This window comes from Protopterus annectens, chromosome 2.part2, assembly GCF_019279795.1.
Source record: "Protopterus annectens isolate FY-2018-M chromosome 2.part2, PAN1.0, whole genome shotgun sequence".
NCBI classification, from domain to species: domain Eukaryota; kingdom Metazoa; phylum Chordata; order Ceratodontiformes; family Protopteridae; genus Protopterus; species Protopterus annectens.
In genome coordinates, this window is record NC_056730.1 from 601607432 (window position 1) to 601634811 (window position 27380).

Consider the following 27380-nt stretch of genomic DNA (forward strand, 5'->3'; position numbering starts at 1 on the left):
TTCTATTTATGTTATAAAAGAGATATGAATCTCTTGAGCAAGTATTTATGCCATTATTGCACTTACAAATGTGCAATATGTCTGATAAGATGGACTTTTGAGGGTCTGTAAGTGAAGTAGAGATCATCTCTCAGTAGCCTACATGACACCAAGAAGAGGGAGAAGGCTTTGAGATGGTGTGCATAGTTTATTTATGATTTGGGCCCTTGATTTTCTTAATAAAAAATCATTGTGGACATTTGAGTTCTAGGAAATATCTGGGCAGGTGCATACTGAAGAGGTATTATACTCAATGATCAACCTGATGAGTGCAGAATACAGTAGAATGATCATATCTCTGGACCTAGATGGCATACCCTTTGTAATATGCTGTGCAATGGAAAATCACCTTTTTACAATTGTGGTTATGTGTAACAAACTATAGTCCTCAAGGGAACCAAACCTAGACATCCCATACTACAATATTTCATAGCACTGCATTAGCAAGGGAGGTCACTGCAGCAGTCATGGGTGGAGGAAAATGTGGACACGATAGCCTTATTTGTGTCTATAAAGTGTCTGGAATCAAACATCACATCCTCTTGGGTTGGGATGGAACTTCCAAGGCATGAACATTGGCCAGGCATACCCAAGTGACCCTGCAGTATCAGAACTGGAGATATCACATCAGATGGCTACTGTAGCACTAAGTGATCATGTACGGGAATGACACTAGGCCTCTTCATGTAGGGAAGTAGTAGATGATTGCCAACCATGATCCCATAAATGTCCATGGCTAGTGGTTGGCCTCAGTATGCGAAGAAATATTAGGTATGGTATCGACGTTGGGACCCAGAGAGGCTGCCCTGGTGCAGCATCCCTGCTGTGGAGCCAAAAAGTGTTGGTCACCATCAAGGGAGTTTTAGTGCATGAGATGGAGGCAGCCATGGCCAGTGGTGCAGTGTCAGTGACAGTACATGTCATTTGTGTACACCTAACTTCTGACTGTACTGTGTATCTAGCCATGGGCATTGTGGGTGTTAGCCAGTACCATAATGGAGGAAGAAGTGGATGTAACTATGACCACCACTGCCCTGAGCAGGCATGGCTGCTGTACATTTCTATATGGAATGTCCTCCAGCATGTGTTGCAAGATGTTACATAGGTCCTGCAACTGTTGGAAGTCCTTACATAGGCCCCATGGCAGACTTAACAAGTCCAAAGTGGTGCTTGCAGTGACTTTTTGTGCTTGGATCAATGACCTGCACATCCACGGATTGATATCATCATTTATATCTAGATTGGAGAATGTCCTGGAATCATTGCAGTGATGACCACCTACAGACCTCTTTCCCATGGTGGAAGCACACATCTCAGAGGCTGTATGTCTCATGGATGGCATCTGCCATGGTGCCTTCTGTATAGCCTGGGTGGAGCTAACATGTACAGCCCATCCAGAGCTAAACACAGTGAAGGAAAGATGTTCACCCTACTCTATTATCTGTACTTCTCCAATATTAGGTCTGTGAGTGTTGCTGACAATTCCACTGTGCCACTGGAGTATGCCATGTGAAGATGTGAAGGAAGTCATCTTTGTCAACCACAGGTGACATGCTGAGAGCTAGCATTTGCTTATCCATTGTGCTGGGCTCTCAACAAGTGGACCCTATGAAAGAGTAATGATAATTTACCTGAAGCAATGCTGGCTCGTCTGTGACGCTTGCATCAACACTTGGCAAACATACAGCTACATGTCAATAATATGGTTGTCCTATGTACACATACATACCTTGTGGAGCAGGTTGCCAGAGTCTCAGCCCAGATGTACCTTATGCACTGCTATGCATAGGTGTTCTGCTGAACAAAAAGGGCGCACTCATGTGACTCTGTACAATGGTACTGGAACAGGGTAATACTAACCTGGGGAAATGTCATTTAATTTTCAGCTCCTACACACAACACACCTCTAGATATGTAGAATCTCTCACCGACCCCAGACATGAAAGCTAGCAACTCTTTCATATCTCTGGGATGCCTCTGTGTTGGTGTTCCACCATCTGTAGTGGACCTGTCTCTGATAATATCCAGTGTCTTAGTCTTAGCATGCAGTATTATATCAGTGATCCTGCGGTGAACCTGTACCAATGTCTTACTATCGACTGATGTCCTGCACAACTCCATGCCATACTTTATCCCAGAATGTCTTATCTGCTTTACCTTTGTCAAGGATATGCATCTTATGTGTGCGTAGCACATGCAGCAGGACCTCCATCTCCACTACTGTGAGCTTTTCCAGGCATTGATCTTCCTTTGGTCCCATGACAGAACATGTACACCTCTGGGCAATAGAAATACACAACTATACATGTATGCATGTCTTTTCTTGACAGACACCAATGACCTCAGCACTGTCAACCTCTCTTTGCTATTTAACTACTAACCCATGTGCAACTGCATTGTACAATTCCATAATATCCATCATACTGCAGGTTGCAATGAGCATGATTCTATGGGGACAGTGTGTGGCCGGTGTGGTGTTCAATGTGCAGACAGTAATCCCTCCACAACATCAGTACAGTAACCTGGGATGGCCTTGTGCTTTGCAACCTGACATTCAGCACCCCCCCCAGCAGAAGAGCAACATTGCATGCCCTTTTTCACTTTTATCTCACACAGTTCACTACCAGTATCTGAAACTGTTGCTTTCATGACCCCTTTTTTGTGTACCATGCACTCCTATTGTCCATTATAAGTTGTCTTGTATGTTGTCAGTATGCCTATATAGCACTATGAACTACTTTTTTATTCTGAATTCCAGTTGCTACATTGCATGTCCTAGTGTGATCTCCTATAGTAAGGCAACAATGTTTTTTATTGTGCTAAAATGGACCTCATAGCACAGTGATTATGCTATTTGGGTGATTTGCAAGTTCATTTCATTGAATTGTTGGCACTGTCTTCTATAGCTCATCCATGCACATTCCCAGGCTAGTAGGCTATGTGTTCAGTATGCATGCTGTTTAAAAATAAAAAATAAAAAATGAATGTCAGAAAGGCAAAATTCCACAAGGAAAGATTTATTTATGTTAGTGCTTTTGTCTAATATTAATGCATAGACTTCTTCAGACAAAATAATCACACATACTCTCTCATTTTAAATAACCCTCCCCAAAAAGTATCATCACTAGCAAAAAAAAAGTCACATCCTCCTTTCTCATTTATAGTGACAACGAACTATTAAAATGAAAAAACAATTAGTACCTTAAATATGTATGAATAAAGGCCAACAAGTCAAATATTATGCCCCTACAATGCACAAAGGGTAAAAAAGAAGAATCTATCTATCAAAAGATTTAACTCATTACATCTGAGTGACGTCTCCAGGCACATTTGCAGTTAACACTTACTGACACCTCTAGGCATCAAATGTTGTTGTCTTCCGGCTTTTCCGGTTAGGGGTCGCCACAGTGGAACTCTGGTCCGCTAATGATTGGCAGTATATTTTGATGAACGCTGAGGTGCCAGCTTGACTTTCAACCTTCAACAAAGGCACGCCCATTTACACATGTCTTTGGAATGCCCACCCAACCGTGGGGAGGACATGCAGTCTCCACACAGAAGGCACTACCCACACTACAGCAGAGAATCGAACGGGAGAATCTCTTGCTGTGGGGCAACAACGCTACCACTGCACCACCACGGATACCTCTAGGCATCAAATATTGCTTGTTTATATTTGCATCAATAATTCAATAATTCAAAAACCATGCTATGTACAAGGTTTTAAAAGATTTCATCTTAAAGATTACACAATAGCAAACTCAACTGCATTAATATTTGACCTCTGTCTAGTGCAGGTATATAGATATTAACTGTTGTTTTTATGATATTAATTTACATAGATATAATGTTCAAATTTTTCTAAATATCTCAACGAAGAAGTAACACAGATAGAACTCCTTAGCCTCATATGAAAGCTCTCAGCTAGATTAATGAAATGCTGCTGACAGTATGTGTAACTTGAGTGGTTGCTGAGATATTGTAAGTTGTTTGCAAAATATTGCAAATTTAATAGTTAATGTGTTTACTGTGACTTACAAATTTCAGTTTAAGACATAGCACCTAATGAATATTACCACTATAAAAATAGTTTGGGCTAAAGAGTTTACCATCCATACTGCTTTCATAATCCTTATGGTTCCAGAGATATGAGCATTTGTTTGAAATGTGAGGACATAATTCGATTCTGTGAAAAGGTTTAGGCTCCGCCCATTGGAAGTTACAGTAGATACTTCCTGAGCTCCATTGGATTGAATGAGTTAAGTTTTAAAAGACATCTCAAAGCACAATATTCATTCAAACCAGGGTAAATGTAGGCATTCAATTGAAGCTGCCACATAAGTTCCCTTTCCTTTAATTTAAGGGACCAAGGGCCCCCACGGACACCCTTACATACCTGTTCAGTGACCAGGAATAAAAAATGAGTGTCCAGGAAATGCTGTAATATGTCTTGCCAAAGCATTAGAATAGTTCTGTTTCTCAATGTCGTGTAATTGTTTGTACATCCGCTGTCTGAGGTGTCTCTCAGTTTTGCCGACGTAGAAACATTCACACAACTTACACCTAGCCAGATAAACAACACCCATTGTGTCACAGTTGAATTTGCCGTGAAACACAAATTTTTGGCCATTGACTCTAAAATCCTTAGTAACGTCAATGTGTTCTGATGTAATGTGCAAGTGGGAGAACATAAGTCCCATATAGCAGTAAACAAGAAATAATGCAGAGGAACACTACACAATGCTGTCATACAAAAGAAATACTTAAGAAAGATAAGAACTTACTTTTTTATATAATGTCATTGTATAATAGCAATAATCCACTCTTGTGTGTAGGTATATCAGGATTTACCCAGTGTTGGTTTTGTTTGATCACTCATGCTTTATCCTCATGATCAAACCACACCAGACATGGGCAGATTCTGATATATCCACAGACATTTGTGGATTATTGCTTAAATATAATATATTTATTTATTTATTTAACATTTGTTTACTGGGGAAGTCCGACTAGACAAAGCTGTCCATTTTCAGCAGAGGCCCGGGGAGAAAAGCTCCAGAAACAATTGCTAACATACTATACATAAGATATTTACATGAGTATTGTGGTTTATACATACAGTTATAAAATATAGCAGATGATAATATGATTGCATAAGATATTTGCATAAGCATATAATATAATATAATATAATATAATATAAATGTAAAACACTCATGTAGGAGCATTTCTTATTCTTCTCCCATTTGGTGGAAGAACAAAATTAAGGGATATCTCCCCACAGCATATACCAGGTAAAATATAAAATAAAATGGTCATTGTCCAGGCTTACCTCCTAACATCATATTCTATTTATAAAATAAAATAAAATGAACATTGTCCAGAATTGCTCTTATCTTACCTAAATTCAAACACACAATGTAATAAAGTACTTAATGCTTAAAATAGTCCTGATGAGTTATTAAAAATAAGTTCTTCCAGCATTCTTCTAATTTACTTTGATATAAAACAGTAAAAGATTATGCAAACCTGAGATTTGCTTTATTTTTCCTTTATTTATGCTTAACTTAATAAGTGAACTTTTTTCCATTAATGACACAGTCCATAAATTCAAAAGCAAATGTAATATATGTGCACATTTTAAAGTAGCCAATCAACATGATTTCTAGATACATCATGGATGGAAGTTTGAGTTCCAGGAGTAGAGGTATACAGACAAAGATACAGTATTCAAGCTCAGTACAGACACTAGATAAAGTCACAACTGAAAATGGAGACTGTGGCACTGGGACAGAAACATTTACAAGTGAATCTCTGTGTTACCCATGATCCTATGCATCTCATTACCATAGCATTTATATTCCAACTCATCATCATTATCAATCCCCTTTTTCTAATTTTCTACACGGGGTCAGGGTGTTGCCTCAACTTTTGTCATCTTTCCCGATTCAGTGTCACTCTCCTACCTTCTTAGACAGCCATGCTTGAGCGTAACACGTCTTCTCTCCCACAATCCATTCATGTCTTTGATGGAAATGTTCCTTTCCTCTTGCCTTCTTCCTGCCTGTCCCAAGCTATCTTCACTAGATTGTCTTCTGTTTTCTTGCATGAATCTACATTCCAACAGCGCAAGCATACCATATGGTATGTGGTAAATGGCACATTCAAATGCAAGTCCAACAGATGCAGAAAAAACAGTTAATCTACTTTGCAGTGTGTGAGGATGAGTGACAGACATCAGATCTACTTATAGGTACACAACATTCAGCCTATATATTTAATACAGAAAAACAGGGGTACTATAATCCTAGAGAGGAAAGGATAACAAGGCTGTTCAGGCCACTGTTTATTGTTCTACAGCATTACATTATGGTGTAAGCCTGACCCCCAGTGCTATACATTGTTAATTGTGAAAAATAAGGAGTATGGCTAAACAGGATATAACAAATACTCAATAGCTGTTCACGCAAACATAAAAGGGTACATTCTTTAGGTCTTATTACCCCTAACTAAAATGTGAGAGATGAGGAATCATAGGATCATAGGAGATTACTAGGCTATTGGCCGTAAGGCCTCTACTAGCCTAGCTATGTTATACCCTTGTTATCTTATGGGCCAAGATATATAGTCTGTGTTTGTGCATGAATCTAAGATTAGCACTGGCTGCCCCTGTCTAAGAGGGACATAAGTGAAACCCGCAGTGTAAATTTATGGTTTCCCATTCAATTGTCCAGGTTACCCTGAAATAGGGTAATTGATGACCTCTGTTTTATATGAATTGGGAGTTTGTTCCAGAGGAGTGACAACCTCTCGGATATATGTCTTTATCTCCAGCGTGTCCTGCTAATATTGCAGGCTAAGTTAAGATCCCTAGAGTGAGTGACTGTTGTCCCATTGGATTTGCGGATGTGTAGCAGCTTCATCAAGGCAAGGTTTGAGACTGCTTTGTAGGCCAGGTACAAGTCATCTCTAAGCAGTCTATACGATACTGAGTAAAGTGAAAGGGCCTTCAGTCTGTCCATGTAAATCATATGTAGACCCTGAATTTTCTTGATGAGAAACCTCTGAGGTCTCTTCAGTTGCTACAGATGTCTAGTGAGCTACATAAAGAAGAGAGCATTGTACTCTATTATTGATCTGATGAGATCCGAGTACAGGGGAGTTATTACCTCCTTAGCTTTGGATGCTGTACCCTTGCTTATGAGGTGTGCAACTTAGTTGTTCCTTACTACTGTGGACACATGATGATCAAAGTTAAGGCTGCTATCAACTTGCATTCCTAAATCTCTCACCACTGGGTTTGAACTTAGATGGATATTATTAATGTTGTAATTAGCAGGGGGTTCTCCTTTGCCAAAGGGGATGATAAACTAGTTTAAGTCTGTGGCTTTGACACCAACACTTTTCTGTGTAAGTCCATTTTGTAGTATGTTGACATCTTTGAGGGATTTGATGATTGCACCTAGTTTGCATTCATCAACAAACGTGGTAAGCCATAGGCCATCTAGTTTCAGCTGGACTTCTGAAAAACAGATACCAAACAGTAGGGGGCCTAGCACAGATTCCTGTGGAACACCACTCGTAACAGATTTGTTGTTAGAGTTGGCATCCCCGGGTGTATGTGTTCTGTTTGTGATCCAGCTGGCAACTCATCTAGTAATGTAATGGTTAATACCTAGTTTTTAATTTCTCCAAATCTTTTGGGTTTCTAATACCATGATGAGAATGTACCCCATTCCAAAGTTAAAGTATGATTAAAGTTTATGAAATTAGTATTGTTTTAATCTTTGATGTCAGCCAGAAGTGCTCTTTGCAGCACCCGCAATGTGCCCCAGTAATGACTCTTTCTGCAATTTCTATGGAGTTACATGTATTGGTAACATATCTAAATATGATTGTAGATTATTTTTTATAACACCCATTGCTCCTACTACTATTGGGACTCTCTGGGTATCTTTCTTCCACATTGCTCTCATTTCTGCCTGCAAATCTTGATATTCAATGACTTTGTGTCTCTCTTTACGAAAGACACTGTAGTCACCGGGTGTGGTGAATTCAATGATCAATGCTATTTTTGCCTTCTTTTCATGGACCACTATATCCAGTTTTCTAGCATCTATCTGTTGAACAGTTGATAATGGATGATGCCATGTGATATAAACTTCATCAGTTTCTATGATGCTTTGTGGCTCATGTTTCCAGTGTTTCTCAGTCACTTCAGTACCATAATGTTTGCACAATCCCCAGTACAACAGTATTGCCACATTATTATGCCTTTCAGTATACAGTCCTTCTGCCATACATATGTCCCAACCAACAATAAAGTGTGTAACTGTTTCCAATTCAGTTTTACAAAACCTACATTTGTCCATTTCTCCCACATTCAATGCACTTTGTAAACCAACATGTATGCAGCCCAATATCTTGGGCCGCCAATATTAACCTTTCATCTGTTGGTTTGAATTTACCTCTCCTTAGCCATTCCCGCAATGGTTCCTGATCAACATGAGGTTCTTCCAGAAGTTTTTTATACTTGCAACTATATTTATGCATTTTCCACATTTCTTGTCTTTTCATCTTGCCCTTCACCTTATATTCTTTCTTTCATTTTTTGGCACATTCAGTTGCTGCCTGATTTTTATCTGCTTCTGGTTTGATTTTCATTTCTACTTGACACCGTTATGCTTCTGCTAGATTAAGAAGAGAAGTCATCTTAGAATTATTCTCCTTATGTTTCAAAACGTTCATTGTTTGGGTCTTGTGAGGTCAGCAGATATGTGTGGAGTCCCAAGATTACAGATCTGTACATGTAATCAGTTTCAAGGAAGCCCATTCCACCTTCGGAACAGGCAGTATATAATCTTGGTATGCACTGATTTTTATAAATCATGTGGTGTGCAGGAAGCATCCTTCTTGCTTTCCTATCTGATCTATCCAACATGTTTTGGGGCCAGTCAGTCACTCTAAAACTGTAAATTAGGACGGGAAGAGCAAATAGGTTTAAAGCCTGGATTTTGTTCCTAGATGTCAATGCTGTTTTCAGGATTAATTTGTCTTCTGAAGTATTCCTAAGTTTTATTCAGATTTGTGCATGTTTTATTGCTGATCCTTCATCAGTTCCCAAATATTTATAAACTCCCTTTTGCTCAAGTTCTTTTATATCACACTCTTGTCCCAAACTGATGTTTTCCTGCTTTAAAGGCTGCTTTTGCACATTTGTCAAGACCAAATTACATACTTATATCATCTTAGGTTCATAGATTAGTTCTAGGCTAACTGCCCTTTTGGGCCATTTTAAGCCTAGCCAATCACCCCATGTAAGAATCAAACCCTGCACCTTATCTCTGTAAGCTAAATACCTTAACCAGTATGCCAACTTCCCACTCCATCTGAAAAAGTTTTGATAACTTCCAGTTGTGCTTTCAGTTCCTCATCTGATGAGCTATACAGTTTTAAATCATTGACAAAGAGAAGATGAGTGGCCTTAAGACTTTGTTGTTTTCTAGGAGCCAAATTATAGCAATGGCCTAAGCTGTAAAGTATACATAGCAGTAGTAGAATAGCAGCGGTGACAAAGAATCACCCTGGAATATCTCCCTTTGAATTTTTATCCCTGGAATAATAATTTGTCCTTTATCATGGCTTAATTGCAAAGTCGTCTGCCACTGTTTCATGGTCACTGTAATGTATTCGATCAGTGTAGGCTGTATCTTATACATTTTTAAGCACTCTTTTATCTATAAATGTGGGATATTATCAAATGCTTTTTTGTAGCCAATCCATGCCATACTTAGATTCTTCCCCTTTTTACAGTTCTCCACTATGACTTTATTTAACAACAAATGATTCTTTGTTCCATATGACTTTCTTTTATTAGCCTTAATTGCCATAATTGAGTTTTCTTCTAAATTACTATAAACTCTGCAAGCATCAGTTCCTATGTATAGATTATACATTTTCAGAAGGCAAATTATTGGTCTATAATTTTTAAGGTAGCTTGCAGGTTCACTTCTTAAGTAGGAACATTGTTTTTCCTGTTGTTAGCCGGGTTGGTGTCAGTTCAGGCTGCACATATAAATATTATTCATGGCTAAATCCTCATGCAAAGATGTTAATAATTTTAAACAAAAGCTGGGTGAGTTTCCCAATGATGTCTGAGTGAGGGATTGTGTCAAAGGCTTTGGCTAGGTGTAGATAGGAAATTTGAACTGTTTTGCCTTCATTCAGGGCCTTGGTGACATTCTAGAAGAAGTCCACTAGGTTTAGCAGGGAAGATCTCTGCTTAATGAAGACAAACTGGGTTGGATCAAGAGTTTGAAGGTCACCTATATCCTTGTTAATAAGACCCATTATGATTCTGTCCATGGCCTTGCAGATAAGGCTGGTTAGGCTTATGGGTCTATAGTTCCTGGGGTCAGTTGAGGGACCCCCTTTATGCATGGGTATTACGGTTGCTGTTTTCCACTCAGCTGGGACCAAGCCAGTGCTTAGACAGATATTGAAGAGTATGCTCAGTGGTTCTGCTAACTCCTGTTTTAGACCATTTACTAAGCACCCTGGGATGTAATCCAGCCCCATAGAGGCTGTGTTCTTGGCCTTGGAGGGTGTGGCTATGACCTGCTCTCTAGAGATACTAGGCAGAGGACTGGTGAGAGGTGTGTGATGGGATATGATTGGTGAGGACAAGGGGGGGTGAAGTTTTTACCAAACCTATCTGCTAGCAGGTTGGTGATGTCCTCAAATTCAGTATAAGCGATACCATGCACAGCTAGTTCGGCACAAAGCTGGGCCTCCCTTTTAGATTTCAGATGTAGCTAAAGAATGCCTTGTGATTTACCTTAGCTAGGGGTGCTAATTTTAGTTCCATAATTAGCTGTAGAGGACTTTATAAGATGTCTAATCTGCTTGTTTATGCTTTGGAGGGAGTTCTTCCTTTGTTCCTTTGCTGGGACCATTCCCTCTTGTTTTCTGAGAACAGTTTATTTCTCTTATTGTATAACCTATTTATGCTAGATGTCCACTAGGATGGCTTATTTTTTTGTGAAGATCTTGATTTGATCTGTTCTGGTATGGCTGAGTCTATACATTTATATAGGTGTTTATACAGCACATTTGTGTACACATCAGTATAGGGGTCATTGATGTCAGTGTTGGCAGGGGGTTTGAAACTATTGTTGCCATCACTCAGTAGGCTATAGTTTACTCTGGCAAAATGTTTTAACCCTTTTGCTCCTGAGGGTCGGTCAGATATGATCGTTACTTCAAATTAAACTGATTTATGATTGGATTTTACCAGAGAGGGCCCCACAAATGTGGTGGTGCAGCGATCCCCCATGTTGGTGAGCAGTATATCAAGGACGTTAGAGCCCCTTGTGGGGGTGCTGACTATCTGCTCCATAGCATTTGTGTTAACAAAGTCCAGAAACCTTTGGGCAAGCCTGTTTGTGCTCATATATGTTACCCAATCAATGGAAGGATAGTTAAAATCACCCACAACCAGGGTATTTGGCTATACTGAGAGTGACTCAAGTAGGTCCAGGTAGGTTGTGTGGTTTTCGTGTTTCATGGTTGTGGACCTATAGCTAACAATGACATGGAGGGGAGTCTTTCCTACAGTTAGCTGGACTTGAAGTAACTCTAAGGAGTCGCACTGTTTAACCAGTCTAGAAGGGGATGTGTCTTTAATGAAGATGGATACTCCTCCTCCCTTGTTCTTTTCATATTTGTTGTGTGGTCTGAACGTGTGCAAGGCATTGTAGCACTGAATGGCCAGGGTACTCTCTGAGTCCTTGTACCATGTCTCTTTGACAGCGCAGATATCAGCATCTTCCAGGTTGAGGAGTGCTTCAAGTGAGTTAATTTTCTAATTTAGTTCATAGGTTCATAGGTTCATACTAGGCTATCTGCCCGAGGGCATTTACAAGCCTAGCCCATAGTTTTGTGGCTTACGCCACCCCTTTAGTATGGGGAACTATACCCATTATTTTGCTGTGCCTCTGTTGAGCAGTGACACTGAGGTAATCCCTGGGGTATATCTGCGATCTCCCATCCATTGGTCAAGATTTCTCTTGAACAAGGCCAGCGAGGTGCTCTGCCTCACATATACCGGGATTTTATTCCACAGCATAGGGAGTCTTTGGGTGATGAATCTATCCCTCCAGCACGTCCTATTAATAGCCATGTCGAGGTTTAAGTCTCCGCCCCTTGCGCTCTCTACGGATCTAGATTTTTGAGGTGAAGCATATTCATCAAATCTGGGTTTGACATGGCCTTGTATGTTAGGCAAAGGTCACCTCTGAGCAGCGATAGCGACTGAATAGAGCTGGAGTTCTTTCAGTCGGGCAGCATAGGACAGATGTTTGAGACCCTTTATCCTTTTGGTGAGGAACTTTTGTGGCCTCTCCAGCTGCTGCAAGTGTCGGGTCAGATACATTCTGAATGGGGCATTGTACTCAATCATTGGTCTGATGAGTGATGAGTATAGGGAGACTATGACCTCCCTTGATCTAGATGAGAATCCCTTCATGATAAGGTGGGAAATGTAGAAGGTCTTCCTAACTACTTTAGCTACATGGGTGTAGAATGACAGACTACTATCAACCTGGGTCCCCAGGTCCCTGATAACTTCTTCTGTGCTCAGTGGTTTGCCACCTATTTGGTAGCTAGGCGTATCCCTGTTTTGTATGACTATGCATTTTTGGCATTTAACCAGTTATCCGTTTCTGTGAGACCCTTCTGAAGGATATCTGTGTCAGATGTGTTTTCTACTATGGCACCCAGTTTGCAGTCATCTGCAAACTTTGTCCCTCCTGTGTTTGCTTGTACTAAAGTAGATGCCAAACAAGAGTGGGCCCAGGACTGAGCCCTGTGGTACACCACTTGTGACAGGCTTTGAGTCTGACATGGCGCCAGCAACTCTGACCCTGTGGGTTCTGTCACTCAGCCAGTTTGCAACCCATCTTGTGATGTATGGGTTAACATTTAAGCTGATGTGTTTTTCAATGATACCGCCAGATCGAGGTAGGCTGTATGGACTGCCTTTCCCTCATCAATGGCTTTGGTGACTGTTTCGAAAAAGTCAACCAAGTTTAGAAGGCTTGTCTAGAAGTCTCCTAGCATTAAGCACAATAACCCTTAGTTTGTTTTTGGAGGATATTTTCATGTTAGGAATTTTGTTCTTATGGCATTGTCTAAAAAAGGTGCTATGGGGGAGGCCATTACCTTTGTCAGCAACCTAAAGCCTAGAGGCGACAGGTGAATACCATTTCTGACAAAGCAGTGTGGTCTGTTGACCATATTATCCCAGACTGTCAGATACTGGATCCCTCTGGATTGACATTAGAAGCTAAGCCAATTGTTGAAGTCAATCATTTTTTGTTTATATTGTGGTAGGAAAGAATTCTGCTTATTGCTAGGGACATACCTGGGTGGGACACATAATCTGAAAGCAGGTGTGCTTATCCTATTAATTTTGGCATGATGCAATAATTGTTCTATACTTTTTCTTTTCTTTTATGAACTCCAGATGCTGTTCCAAACACAATGCAAACAGTAAAAACCTTACAGTAAGTATGTCAGGAAACACAAATAAGTGCTACAATGATAAATGAGGTCTGACTGATGCAATGCCTTATCCTTAAATCAGCAAAGGTACAGCATATAGAAAACATCCTAGTTTACCTAGCTTAATAAAAGATATAAAAAGATACCAAATGTTCAATTTCAGATAATCAGGAGGTGTAAACATACACACACACACACACACACACACACACACATATATATATATATATATATATATATATATATATATATATATATGTGTATATATATATATATATATATATATATATATATATATATAGATATATATATAGATATATATATATATATATATATATATATATATATATATATATATACGCACATATACTTTCTGATCCTCTAAAACACATACACTCTTGATGCATGCAAACCAATACAAGATGTATTTCCATGCTAAGCACCTGGATTCATAATCTTCTGATTTAGGTATGCAGCAAGCGTGAGTGAGGAGAAAGAGGAGCACCACTAAAGCAACATCATTTCCATGATGCATTAACAGTTTGTTCCCTACAGCAGTTCTGGAAAACTAATCATGCCGGAACTAATGGGACTTGTGTCTTCCATAACTATAATGGCACATCATGACAGCTTGATGAGGAAATCAAGTTAAAGAACTATTTCTTAAACAGATATCGGTCTCTAGAGAACCATACATCCTATTAAAAAAGCAAAGGCTGCAAAGTTGTTTATCACAATGTCACCTTTGTACTGAAAGCATGTAATACATTCAAAATCTTGAGCTCAGGCTTATGTTTCAAAGTAAATACTTTAAAAGTTATGTTGATTTGTAAAATCTCACAAAAACTCAGTGGTTTAGTAACATGTGCTAGACATACAGGATATGCATCATATTTGATTATATCTGAGCTTTCATATGTCAAACAATACACTTCCAGATTTTCACTTTTTGAGGTATTTACAGAAAGATGGCAAATATGCCACTTTACATACTTAAGCATATGAAAGCACAATAACTGTTTAGGTTGTATGTGTTGCAGTTCACATATCAGTAGACATTTTCTCCAGTGTCATCTAAGCTTTCATCTGACAGCATGCATTCTTTCTAATTCTAGTAAATTTGCTGTATTCAACTAAATGTGAAAATTCAGTGCATTTTTATAATGACTGAAAAATAGATATTAAAATCCTCTACACTATGCATAGTACTCAGAGAATGTCATTACTGCACCCCACCTATCCTGCTCTTTCACAAGATGACCTACATTAATGTATAAGTCACTCGGCTATAGATATATTGCAGGAAATTTTACATTATTGTATAATTTTTCATAGGAGCTGTCTGTTAAATGGTAATGTCTGAAGCAGACTTTTGCCAAAGCTGGCAATGTTAGTGTCATATTTTGTCTTCTGCCATGACATTTTACACAATTGCCATAGCTTTATCTTAATCACCTGGCTATGAAGATAATATAGCTGTCTTACTGCATATTTTCTTAGCTGCAGATGAGCAAACATCAATATCTTCAGGACTGCATTCTATTACATCTTGTGCTCTGGACCTCCAAAAAATATCCCTCGTTTCCTTCTCTTCTTTGTAATTCCTTGATTAAGGAAATATAAGACTGTAAACTTTACAGTGACAACGCAGACTGAGGGGCACATGTATCGGTGAAATTCAAAATGCAAAGTGCTGTGTATAACATACAGTATGCAAGTAAGTTATACTTAATATCGAAAATTATGTTTGGGGTCTCCAATTATAACCAACTTATTATGTGTTTGAGACATAGATGGCAAGAAAGTCACATCAAGAACAGAGTGAAATGAAGCTCAAGAGATAAATCTTAGTATCCTTGTCAAGAACACATACAGAGATAAGATTGACAATACTCAATCATAATTATTTGTAGTGCATGTAACTTTGTCTGCTCTATGTGTGACCAGGTAGAAAGAAAAAATGTCAAACACCTAAATGAAAACCATTAAACACTTACCAAACAGGTAGAGGGCAGAATGTCTAATGGCTTTAAAAGTGTTTAGGCAGTTTGCTTTGCACACCTTTTGTTAAAGAATGTGACATCTTCTAAAACTGCTTTAGCTTCTCCTATTATACTGTGGTAACTAACACTAACCACTGTTAGTCTGTAGCTCAAGACTACAGCTTATCAGCAATTGGGGTACTTAATAAATGCTTAGCAAGTACTTTTCTTAAATCAGAAAAGTGCTTAAGAAGCCTGACCTTTTCTTGTTTTTGCTCCCACTGTGTCCCCAGCCTACACAGAGTCTGACATATACCAATTACAATGTGACATGGAGTACAGGGATAGAGGTCATACAATGATTCTGAGGTCACTGGTGGCAAATGTGGTCTCTAGTCTCTGGAACTGGATCTCCATCCATGTGAAGCAGAGTTCCTTTATAACAATATTTAAGTGCAACTTGGACAAATGGATGTGTTATCGGGAATTCACCCTTGGTCTGGTGCCTATGTCTGACATGGACAGAAACAGTCAGGAAGTCACCCCCTTTATACATTAAATTGGTGGGTCACAATTTGTTTACATAGCTAGATTTATAAAGACCCTAGAGGTCATTAGCCTAGTATGCACCGAATAACCTATACGTGCAGCTGTGAAACATATTGCAACTACCTTCCAGTCTGCCTAAATAGGTCATACATAGGTTATGCAGTCTGTGGTCATGAGAGGATCCATAGAGGAGGTTAGACAAAAATCATTCCAAATCAGACTGCTCAGACAAGTCCTGAGACAATGACACTACTGTACTTGTGCACTGACTGCATTGCATGATCATAGGTTTTGACCACGTCACGGGCAACGGAGCTCATCTTGATCAACACACAATATACCCCATCAATGTGCATGTGCATGGCCCAGCAGTTCTAACTTCCCCTGCCATGGACCACATTGAGCCCCAACACCACAAGCCAGCACAGTGGACACTGACAGTGGTCCCATCATAACAACTTCACCTCACCACTGGGGAAAGTGATCCCTGACATCCCTGACATCCACAACCTTCATATTATAGTGCTGTTGTCACCTGTCACTCTGCCCCCCCCCATACTTGTGCAAGTGAGGATGTCTATGCCCCGACATTTCCTTAGCCTGTATGATTAGGGTGACATCTGCTGCACAGCATGGCCACTTCTTAAAACATGCATACATTTATTTAGTGCTATCTGTGTTATGACCCATAACTGTGGACTAGATGCCGACATTTTGACAGTGGTGCCATGACTGCTCCCATGTCTTAGCAGGGCTACTGCTATTGTATGTTCTACCCATAACTGTACACCCTGCCCTTCTGCTTCTGGTATGAATAGAATGAAAGGCCATGGCATGAAGTTCACTTGTGGCTCCTTTGTTTACACAATATCATGTTGTGTAGCTTGGTATACACAAAAAGATCTTGCAACATACATCAGGGGGTCTATATCATATATTCAAAATTCCAAAATATCGAACACCATAAGTTCAAACTTGGAATTTCGAATTATGATAACATTGAATGCTCAGAATAGCGAATCTTTTCCCAGGGAAAATATTCGCTGTTCTGAGAAACATACACACAACACAAGCACACCAAAATAAATAAACCACACACATACAGTTAACAAAACCCAACCGTACAGTAAACCATACATACATTACTAACTATCCACTTACCTTAACCCGCACCCTAACCCTAAGGTCCGTAACTATTGCACACATACCCTACGAAACTATACACAAACAAACTAATTAATACACATACATACAGTTAACAAAACCCAACCCTACACTACACCCTACGTACATTACTAACTATCCACTTACCTTAACCCACACCCTAACCCTAAGGTCCGTAACTTTCACACCACAGTGGAGGAAATAGCGAAGTCATGGAATGGCCCACCAAAATCTTGCCCTATGTAAGATTTCGATGTTCCAGGGCTTCGCTATTTTCATCCTTCTATGTAGTGGGTTCAATATTATAATATTCAAAGTTTTACATCTTCGAAGTTATAATATAGACCCACATCAGGACTGTATTGCAGTATTCCCCTGTGTCTATAGACAATGTAAGTGTCCCTTCAGTAGTCCATATACACTCTGTGCTCTATTATGTTTCTCATTACCAGACAAGGATGTTACAAGCCCTTTCCTGCATGGTCTTGTGATTCTGTATGGGGGTTATCAACTAGAGCTCTATGACATATCCAGTATTGCCTGCAACATACATGTTACTGCATATGATATGTGGCCTGCTCCCTACTCACATATTGGCTATTTGTATAGACCTGTTGGCATAGAATTTGTGTTTATACCTACAAACCACATGACCCTTATGTTGAAATTCATAAACACCAACTGCAAACTGTAAAATCCACAATAAAAAAGTATCAGGACCCAGAAACGGCAACTAGTCCAACTTTATTCACTAAAACAACCACGATTAGTGCTTTTGTCTGTAATAAACAAACTTCATCAAGTAAAATCTCATCTGATGAAGTTTGTTCATTACAGATCAAAGTGCTAATTATGGTTGTTTTAGTGAATAAAGTTGGACTAGTTGCTGTTTCTGGGTCCTGACGCTTTTAATTGTGGACCTGACCCTTGTGTGAATCATATGCATACCCAGGATGGAGGCCAGACACATTATATATAGAATTCCCTGAGCATGACAGCCCACCTGGCAGTTCATGGAGTAGAATTTCTTTCTTTTGATGTATTGCAGGTCCTATGTAGCAGATGTGGCCTTGAGGGAAAGATGTGCAGAAGCTGTTTCTCCTAAAATCTCAGTGAAATAATTTATGTCATAAAAGCTCCACATCACAATGATTCTCTCCTCTGCTATCCTGCAGAAATAGATATTCTCCTGGAAATGTTGTAACATTATATCAAGGAACTGGTTAATACTTCAAGAGGCTGATGTCTGGTGTATGTATAGACTGCCCTTGTTTTCGGTTTTTGGAAGGTCCCTGTAGATAAGATGGTTAAGGCCACACATACCTTTGATTCCACAATAACAGTTAAACCATGAATTCCCATTGATTTCCTTTGTGGGTGATGCATTTCATATAGGTCCATTAGAGTGTACTTGCTCACATGAAAGTGGTATGCAGTCTGTTGGCCTGTGAGTTAGCAGTCTATACCTCCTCCTCCAGTGGCACACATGGCAGTAATTCATAATGTTGTGGGCACTGGCTCTGATGGCAGCTTCTCAAGCATGCTGCTGTTGTATTACTGTTACTGCTAGTTCCAGCTGCACTCCTTCTGTGTATCAATTATCACAATGTTTAAAATGGCTGTGGGTCATAACATAGTGTGCCTGCTTTATACTTGCCTGCATCACTTTAATATCTGGGGTATCTTCATTTGCAAAATCCATGTGGATCATTTGACACGCAGCTCCACATTTCTATGTAATTATGCATTTATTAGCATGAGCTGCATATCACACTATTTTGACCATTGTGCATTCATTCTATGTCTTAGAATCATCCATATCATATGCATTGCCGTTGCCACTATACACACTAATTTGCATGAGGCAATGCTCTATTTATCTATGTACCTCAGTCTATATTAATTGTTTTGTATACAAGGGAAATAAAACATTTCACATATTGTAATACACCAATCTGACTGAAATTAAGGTTAAATACATTGTTTATTATATCGAATAGGCAGGCCAGAGTTAGCATTTTGGGAGCCCCCAACAAATGTAGAGTTTGGTCCCCATTAGAAACTTCTAGTCTAAGTATTACTCTGTCATTGCCACCTATCCTAAGCAACCTTTTAGTTCATGCTGCAAACTTTTAGTAGTAGTACTCACAGACTGTAGCTACAATGCTCTCACATTACAACAGGCCCATGTTGGCTCATCTAACAAAAGGACATTTACACCAGGAAATTCACAAAAGCACAAAATACACTGATTAAAAAAACAAAACAATAAAACAGAGTGGACCACGAACTGCAGAGCTCCACTTTAATACAAGTTTACCACTTTCGTCAGAACAGTTTCCAACTTCTACAGAACACCAACAAACAACAGTGAAATGTTTAAATAGGTACATCACAGTCACATGATACTAAAACCACTCCCATCTGTACAATTTAAACATACAGTCTTCCAAAAAAGCATGTTTTTACATAGTTCAAAACCTTGCTTGTTACAAAAAAAAATTTGATAAAATATGTGTATAAAAACACATACATACATACTGTATGGACAAAACTAGCAGCATTGTGATAAGCTAAAAAAGCTCATAAACACAATAAGAAAAAACTTATATAGCCCTTAGTTTTGAAACACTGCTGATCGAGGCAGACTCATTTAGCCCAGGGGGGCTCCAGTGCATTACTCCTGAGTTGCCAAATTAACATCTTATATTCTAGGAGCAATTCATGAGGTCCACCCCTTTGGTCAAAGCCCACACGCTGGATGAGAAGTGTCACTCAGTATTTTGTGGGACCTCTTTTTATATCTCAGTTCAAAGAGCTCCTGTAAGGTAGGAAGACTAGTGCCCACAATCTTTTCTGCTGTTCTTATTATTCTTTGCAGCTTCTTCCTTTTCATGTCTCATTACTATGTGTGTTTACACTTCCATCCGTTATTTTCTTATCACTTATTTTTGAGACTGCCCTGTTGCTATAGGAATAAAATATTCCTTTTTACTTTCTGCTGAAACAGGCATGAAATGAACCATAATATGTCAAGTTTTTTTTTTTTTGCTTCATGTACCCAGTATAAACATGGTTGCTACAGGTCTAGATATTTATTCAAAAGTATTTTTGCATAGCATTTTTATTTCTTAATTTAGAGGCTTGTATTTATCTTAGTAGCAGCACTGCTATTTAATGAAAAAACATCTATGTCATACATGGCTATGTCTGTGTAATCATCCCACTGGTTGACTGTACTTCTCTCTGTCTCCTGCGTCCATCTTTCTTCTGTACCTAATTCTCCCTCTTTATCCAATTATTTTTCCGTACATATCTGTCACTATTTCTAGCTATCCTTTATTTCCTGCATGATTTCTATTTACTTCAACAGTCCAATAGGTTAATATAAACTACACAGCTATTCAGCTGAACTGATGAGGAAGAACGGTGTATCCCAAATGGATTTTTTGCTCTGTATAGTATCAGGTGTATTCTGTAATCATTCTGATTCATAATGTCTTTTTATTCTAACTAGTCAACTGGTACTCCTGGTAACTACATGTGATAATAATATGTCTGCAGCCATGTACTAGCTTTATGTGACATTGTAGGTATGATCTATGCAAAAGCAACTATAAATAACTACATGTAATTATATCTTTGTAGCCTTGTACCATGTTTATGCAACTTAGTTGTTATGATTAATGTCTATGTTTATGTGGAGCTTTTCTCCTCAGATCTCCACTGAAAAAGGGCCTCGGACCAGCTGGACTAACCCAGTCAACAAATGTCAAACAAACAAACAAATAAATAGATGTGTCCTTGTTTAGGCCAGCACAAAAATGGGTCTAGCCTAGTGGACAACCCATTTAACAAGAGAAAATACAAATAAATAAATAAATAATGTAGATGCAACTTGGAAAACCTTTCTCATGGCTGGACATCAAGACACTAAATAAAGCATGAGTGATGGCCTCATGCCATAATGACATCCTTTGCACTGAATGGTCATAAATACGTAAAGTAATGATACCTAATCATTACTGCCAACAACTGTCCATATAAAGGATGGAATGTGGTTGAGATTATATAGGTTCATAGGTTCATAGGTAGGTACTAGGCTATTGGCCCTGGGGCCTATATAAGCCTAGCCAAAAATGTACCCTGGCTTTCGCCACCCAAGAAAATTATTTTCCTGTGCCCCTGTCGAGCAGAGCCACAGAAGTGATCCCTGGGGTGAATTTCCTATTTCCCATCCAATCATCAATATTTTTCTTGAAGAGTGCTAATAAGGAGCTCTGTTTGACATAGATAGGTAGTCTGTTCCAGAGTATGGGAAGTCTCTGGGACAGGAATCTATCCCTCCAGCATGTTCTGTTTATTGTGGTGACAAGGTTTAGGTCCCTAGAGCGTGTAGCTAGGAGGGATTGGGATTTCTTTAAGTGGAGCATGTCCAACAGCTCTGGGTTTGACATAGCTTTGTATGTTAGGCAGAGATCGCCTCTGATTAGGTGATATGCGACGGAGTAAAGCTGGAGTTTATTGAGACGGTCTGCGTAGGGCATCTGTTTGAGGCCAGTAATCCTCTTTGTGAGGTATTTCTGTGGCCTTTCCAGTTGTTGTAGATGTCCTGTGAGGTACATACCAAAAGGGGCGTTGTACTCTATAATGGGTCTAATGAGTGATGAATAGGGGGGAACAATGACCTATTTTTTCTGGATGAGAAACCTTTTGTGATGAGGTGAGCCACATAGAAGGATTTCCTGGCCACTGTGGTGATGTGATTATCAAAGGAGAGACTACTGTCCACCTGTGTCCCAAGGTCTCTTATCACATTTTTGGCATTAAGTAGACTACCAGCTATGTGGTATTTCATGGGTACAGAGATTTTACCAAAGGGGATGACAATACACTTTTTGGCATTGAGCTTCAGGCCATGGCTTTGACACCAGGTATCTGTCTCAGTGAGGCCCTGTTGTTGTATGTCCACATCGTTAGGAGTTTCGATTATGGATCCTAGTTTGCAGTCATCTCCAAACTTTGTTAGCCAAAGACCTTCTGTGTTAGCCTGTACTTCAGAGAAGTAGATACCAAACAGGAGAGGACCCAGGACTGAACCCTGTGGTACTCCACTTGTCACTGGTCTGAAGTTGGATTTGGAGTCCTCTACTTTCACAGTGTGGGTTTTGTCCATGAGCCAGTTGGCAACCCATCTTGTGACATAGAGATTTATACCTAGTTTAGTGAGCTTATCTATAATTCCAGAGTGGGGGATGGTGTTGAAAGCCTTGAAGAGATCTAGATAAGCTGTGTGAACCACTTTACCCTCATCTATGGCTTTGGTGACTTCTTCAAACAAGTCAATCAGGTTTAGGAGACATGATTTGCTTTTAACAAATCTGAACTGGGTAGGGTACAGAGTTTGGAGATTACCAAATGTCTTTGTTTATGAGTTCCATGATGATACGTTCCATGGCCTTGCAGACCAGGCTCGTCAGGCTAATGGAGCGGTAGTTCCTGGGGTCCATTGTGGCTACCCCTTTGTGGAGTGAGATAACCGTCGTGGTGTGCCATTCAGTGGGCACAAAGACTGAGGTGAGGCTATGATTGAAGATGGTACTTAGGTAAGGTGCCAGTTCATTCTGTAGTTCATGTAGAATGCAGCCTGGGATATTGTAAGGTCCCATGGATGCTGTGTTCTTGGCTTTGGAGAGTACGTTTTTTACCTGTGCAGCCATGATTACAGGAACTTTGCATTCTTCCGGTATAGAGATGGGCCCTCTAGGGGGTGAGAGGGGGAATATTAGGACTAATAAGGGAGTTTGGGCATTAGATTATCAGGAAATATATATATTGCAACCTAACAGGTATCCTTAATCTAGCAAAGCTGTGTTTTTCCATCTGTAACATCATCTTACTGCTCACTCACTGAGGAGGCTCTCATTTATGTCCACTATTACTGCATCACACTCCCCTTATTAATTTTTTCAAGCGAGTGCATATATGAGAGGATGTATCCATATTACAAATACTCCATGAAGTTAATGGTAGTTTTCTCTTATAAAACATGGACATATACTGCCAGTTCCCTGTCTGTGGACATATACCATTAGTTCCCCATCTGTGGACATATACTGTCAGTTCCTGTCGTCAACATCTCAAGCAGATATACAGGATCCAAGGAAATGTGTTATCAGAATTAAGTCACTTATTGTTGTTATGGCATCCACTCCCTCTATCTCTCTCACAAGAGGATCATGTTATTAATATTCATGATAGATTGGTACTTGGAATTGATGAGCTGGCTTTGCTGAGAGAAACAAAGTATTAATATCAAATGCTTCTTTCACACAGTCTCAGTATCTAAGATTCAGGTCTGATCCCCTGTTACTAGTCTATTTGAATTCTGTAAGTTCGACAATTGCCTGTTAAGTTTTCTCAAAGTGGTACAGCCCAAATACATGCTGATTACACGTGTATGCATACATTCATGAAGACACACACACACACACACACACACACACACACACACACACACACACACACACACACACACACACACACACACACACACACACACATACACACACACACACACACACACACACACACTGGTTAATAAACAAACAACCAGTCAAAGGAGAATCTGTCACTTTGTCTTATTTTCTTATGATTGGCATCTTTTTAAATATGTCTGCATGTCTTGTTTATACTACTATACGTCTTAATGTCCTCTGGTAAATTTATAGAATCATTTCTCAAGTGCATTATTTTATAGAATGCTTTACAACTCAACTCATCATATGACATAATAAATGAAGACATAAGGTAAAGTCTACTGAAGCACAAAACACATACATGCATGGCTAATTGTTTTAGAGAGGTATGAACATTAAAATTAAGTTATATTTCTAATTATGTGATTAATATAATTGTCAGAACTTTGATTTTCTTTTCACTATACCTAAAATGTTTAAAAAGGTTTTGAAATGTTTTACACTTTGAAAAAACAGCTATATATTACACTGCCTAATGCATGTACAATTTAAAAAAAAATTCGAGGACTTTATTGTGAGTATTAAATTAAAGAGGAGAGAAACAGAGAAAGCAAAAATCAGAAACTTAAAGTTGAATTTTAGTACGTCCCACAGCTTGTGCACATGCTCCATAACAGTAACTATTCAAACAAAAATGTAGGTGCACAAATTGCTTAATGTCTTAATATATTAAAAACATACTTCTCTGAAAATAGGTGTATTTATTTGATCCCCCTTGCAAAAAAAAGAAACATTTTGCATGCAATGTGGTAAACATGCAGGAGCTATGAAAAGACAGAGCCAAATCTTTTTACCCCATAAACTTACTGAGAATAAAGAAGTCTGGATCTCACAATGAACTTGAAGATGTACTCAAGAGCTTTAAATATACGCAGTGGAGTCTCACATTGTTCGCCACAGGTTACAACTTCTAAATATCGTGTCAAAACAGTAAGCAGTTTTCTAAGGAAAGAAAACAAAATAAAACATGTTAAGAATCTGTGCCATTCTATACCACATTGATGTGTGGGCTGTCACATTTGAGTTGCTTAATATTGGGTGGAGTGACATGCACGGATCATTAAACATTTTACTTAACACGACTAAAGCATTTCACGTGAAAAGCCCAGGGTCTTGTTTACTGTGCTGATGCTGTCTGTAGCACGTCTACATTTCTCATTCCTCATCATAAAAAGTGATTATTCTGCTTTTGCTACTTGAAGAAACTCCTTGAAATGTGCTACTTCTACAACTGCACTTTTTTTCATGCTCCCCCAAAACTAATGCCAAAGTCAGTGTCCTATTCATTTTCATATCTTTTTAACTTCATAGACTCCTCCCTACTTCTTCTATGCTTCATATTTATCTGCTTGTTAACTAAGCACTTAAAGTGATCCAGTTAAAGACTTAATGGCAGCCAGAGTATTGGTATACATTTTTCCTTTTCTTTGCTCTAACGATACCTCCAAATCCACTCACATTGGATTTATATCATAAGAATCAGTCATCTCTCCCATGCAAGAGTATTTATTTATATTCACATATACACTAATTGTGGACATATATGCATGTGCATATGTTTGTGTGTCTGTCAGTGTGCGTGTGTATACACATAATCACACATACACATGCGCGTGTGCATTTTTGTGCATGTCACAGAACAGCCACTCTGGGTCTGTTTGCAGTTTTGCTTTACTTTAAGCTTTTTTTTTGCTTGCATTTTATTACTTATTACCTGTTTGCTCAGGGCAAGTGGATGTGAAGAATAGTTTGGGCCAAAAAATGCATACAATGGTCACTAATTTTATCTGTTCAAATAAGAATATTGACACATTGAAACTGGTACAACATTAGGATCCAAGCTTCCATCTGCAAGCATTGTAATAAAGAGTAAAACATTTATAAAGTATTTTCTACTCTGTCAATGGGCCTTACTTGTGTACCTGAATATTTCAGTAAAGTATTTGCGGCTATTGATACCACTCAAACTCTTAGAACAAGAAATCTGGACAAAACCATAAATAATAGGGGAACAAAGGGCCAAAAATAGGGATGATTTTTAAATATTACTCTTAAAAACTTTAGAAAGTTGATAGAATAACATGTTTTCCATTAGCATAAATTTTCGGAAGGGTATGAAGTCTAAAACTCAAAAAAACTGTCATTATTTTCTGACTTCAGTTTTTATTGATTTGCCATGAATTTGCCAGAAAACCACAATTTTATGAAAATGGACTAAAATAAGAGACAAAAATCTGGACATTCTGCAAAAATCTGTACCATTGAGAGGTATGCTGCTATTGATTGTTGATGCTGTGTTTTCCTTTAAACATTGAGTTTTTGTTTATTTGTAATAGGTATATGACAGAAATAAAAAACTCTGAAAAAACTAAAACAGTGTTTTCAAATCAGTCCCTATGCATTCATTTGGAATTATTCTTTCTTTCTTTTTTATATTTCTCTGTACTTGTGGAATCTTAGAAGTGTATCAGTGTATGTAAGATCAGGTGGTGTGAAGGGCTTGTTTCTGTGAGAAAAACATTTTACAAAATATTTGCTCAAGTTGAATCTTGACCATTTTAATTGTCCAGTTGAAACCTTTGTGAAATAGTAACTTGAAGAGACATACTTGAAGCATATATTCTCACCTAGTAGTTGTCCTAGAAATCTCTGAATGTTGTATAAAGTTTAGAAGATATGGATAATGCAGTTCAACTCACATTTTAATTCCTTTTATCATTCTTATTTCTAATAAGTCTCCATGGCCAACTTCCCATTACATGGCATTATAACACTTCTATATGTTGGACTACTCTTTATTACTTAAGATGTGAAAACTGTTGGAAATGAGGTGTGGGAGTACTTACATGTCAATTTTAAGGAATGGTAAGACTAAAAGGAGGTGGGAACAAAGAGACATGATGAATCTTTCTGACCATGTTCCTAGGCCAGAATGAACCTAGCAGTGAGCAGAATCCTACACATAGCGTCTCAAAGCCCTACACTTAGTCTCCTACAGACCACAGAGAGAAGATCAAATACCTGGACAAAAAGTATTGATGGGCTACACATCTGCAATAGATGTATAGCACATCAATCAGAGTAGGATCAGAGAAAAAGAATTACCTGATTTAGGGATCTAAACATTATCTATAACATAAACAGTAAATATTAGAGGGAAAGGTATTTGCATCAGAGACCAACCCATTCTCTGGATCAGGCTTCCCACTTGTGTGGAGCAGTGACTCCCCTAACCAATTCAAATGTAACTTGAACCATTGCATGGAGAATCAGAAATTTACCCCTGATCTGTCAGCTACATCTATATTAGACAGAGGCAGGTGGTAAATGTCTGGAAATGCTTCATCACCAGTACCCAAGCCCACGTATAGCTTCCAATTTATTACAGCTAAATGGGGCTGCTTTAGTTAGTGCTTATTAGACAAGGCTGTCCGGGTCTGTAGCTCTCCATTGCTGCTTAGTAGCATGGTTCTGCTCTTTAGAACAGTGATTGCTGGGAAATTGCCTATTACTAAAAATTCATAGACATCTGAATAAAGCAATT

General features: G+C 38.8%; 1 protein-coding gene across 1 annotated transcript in view; it reads right to left on the minus strand.

Moving 5' to 3' along the window:
- Positions 1-27380, minus strand: part of LOC122795974 (dedicator of cytokinesis protein 2-like) — a 2887083-nt gene that overhangs the window by 496633 nt on the left and 2363070 nt on the right. Inside the window, exon 22 of the mRNA XM_044064456.1 lies at positions 24644-24778. Within this exon, the coding sequence (XP_043920391.1) occupies positions 24644-24778 (135 nt within the window). The remainder of the gene's footprint in view (positions 1-24643; positions 24779-27380) is intronic.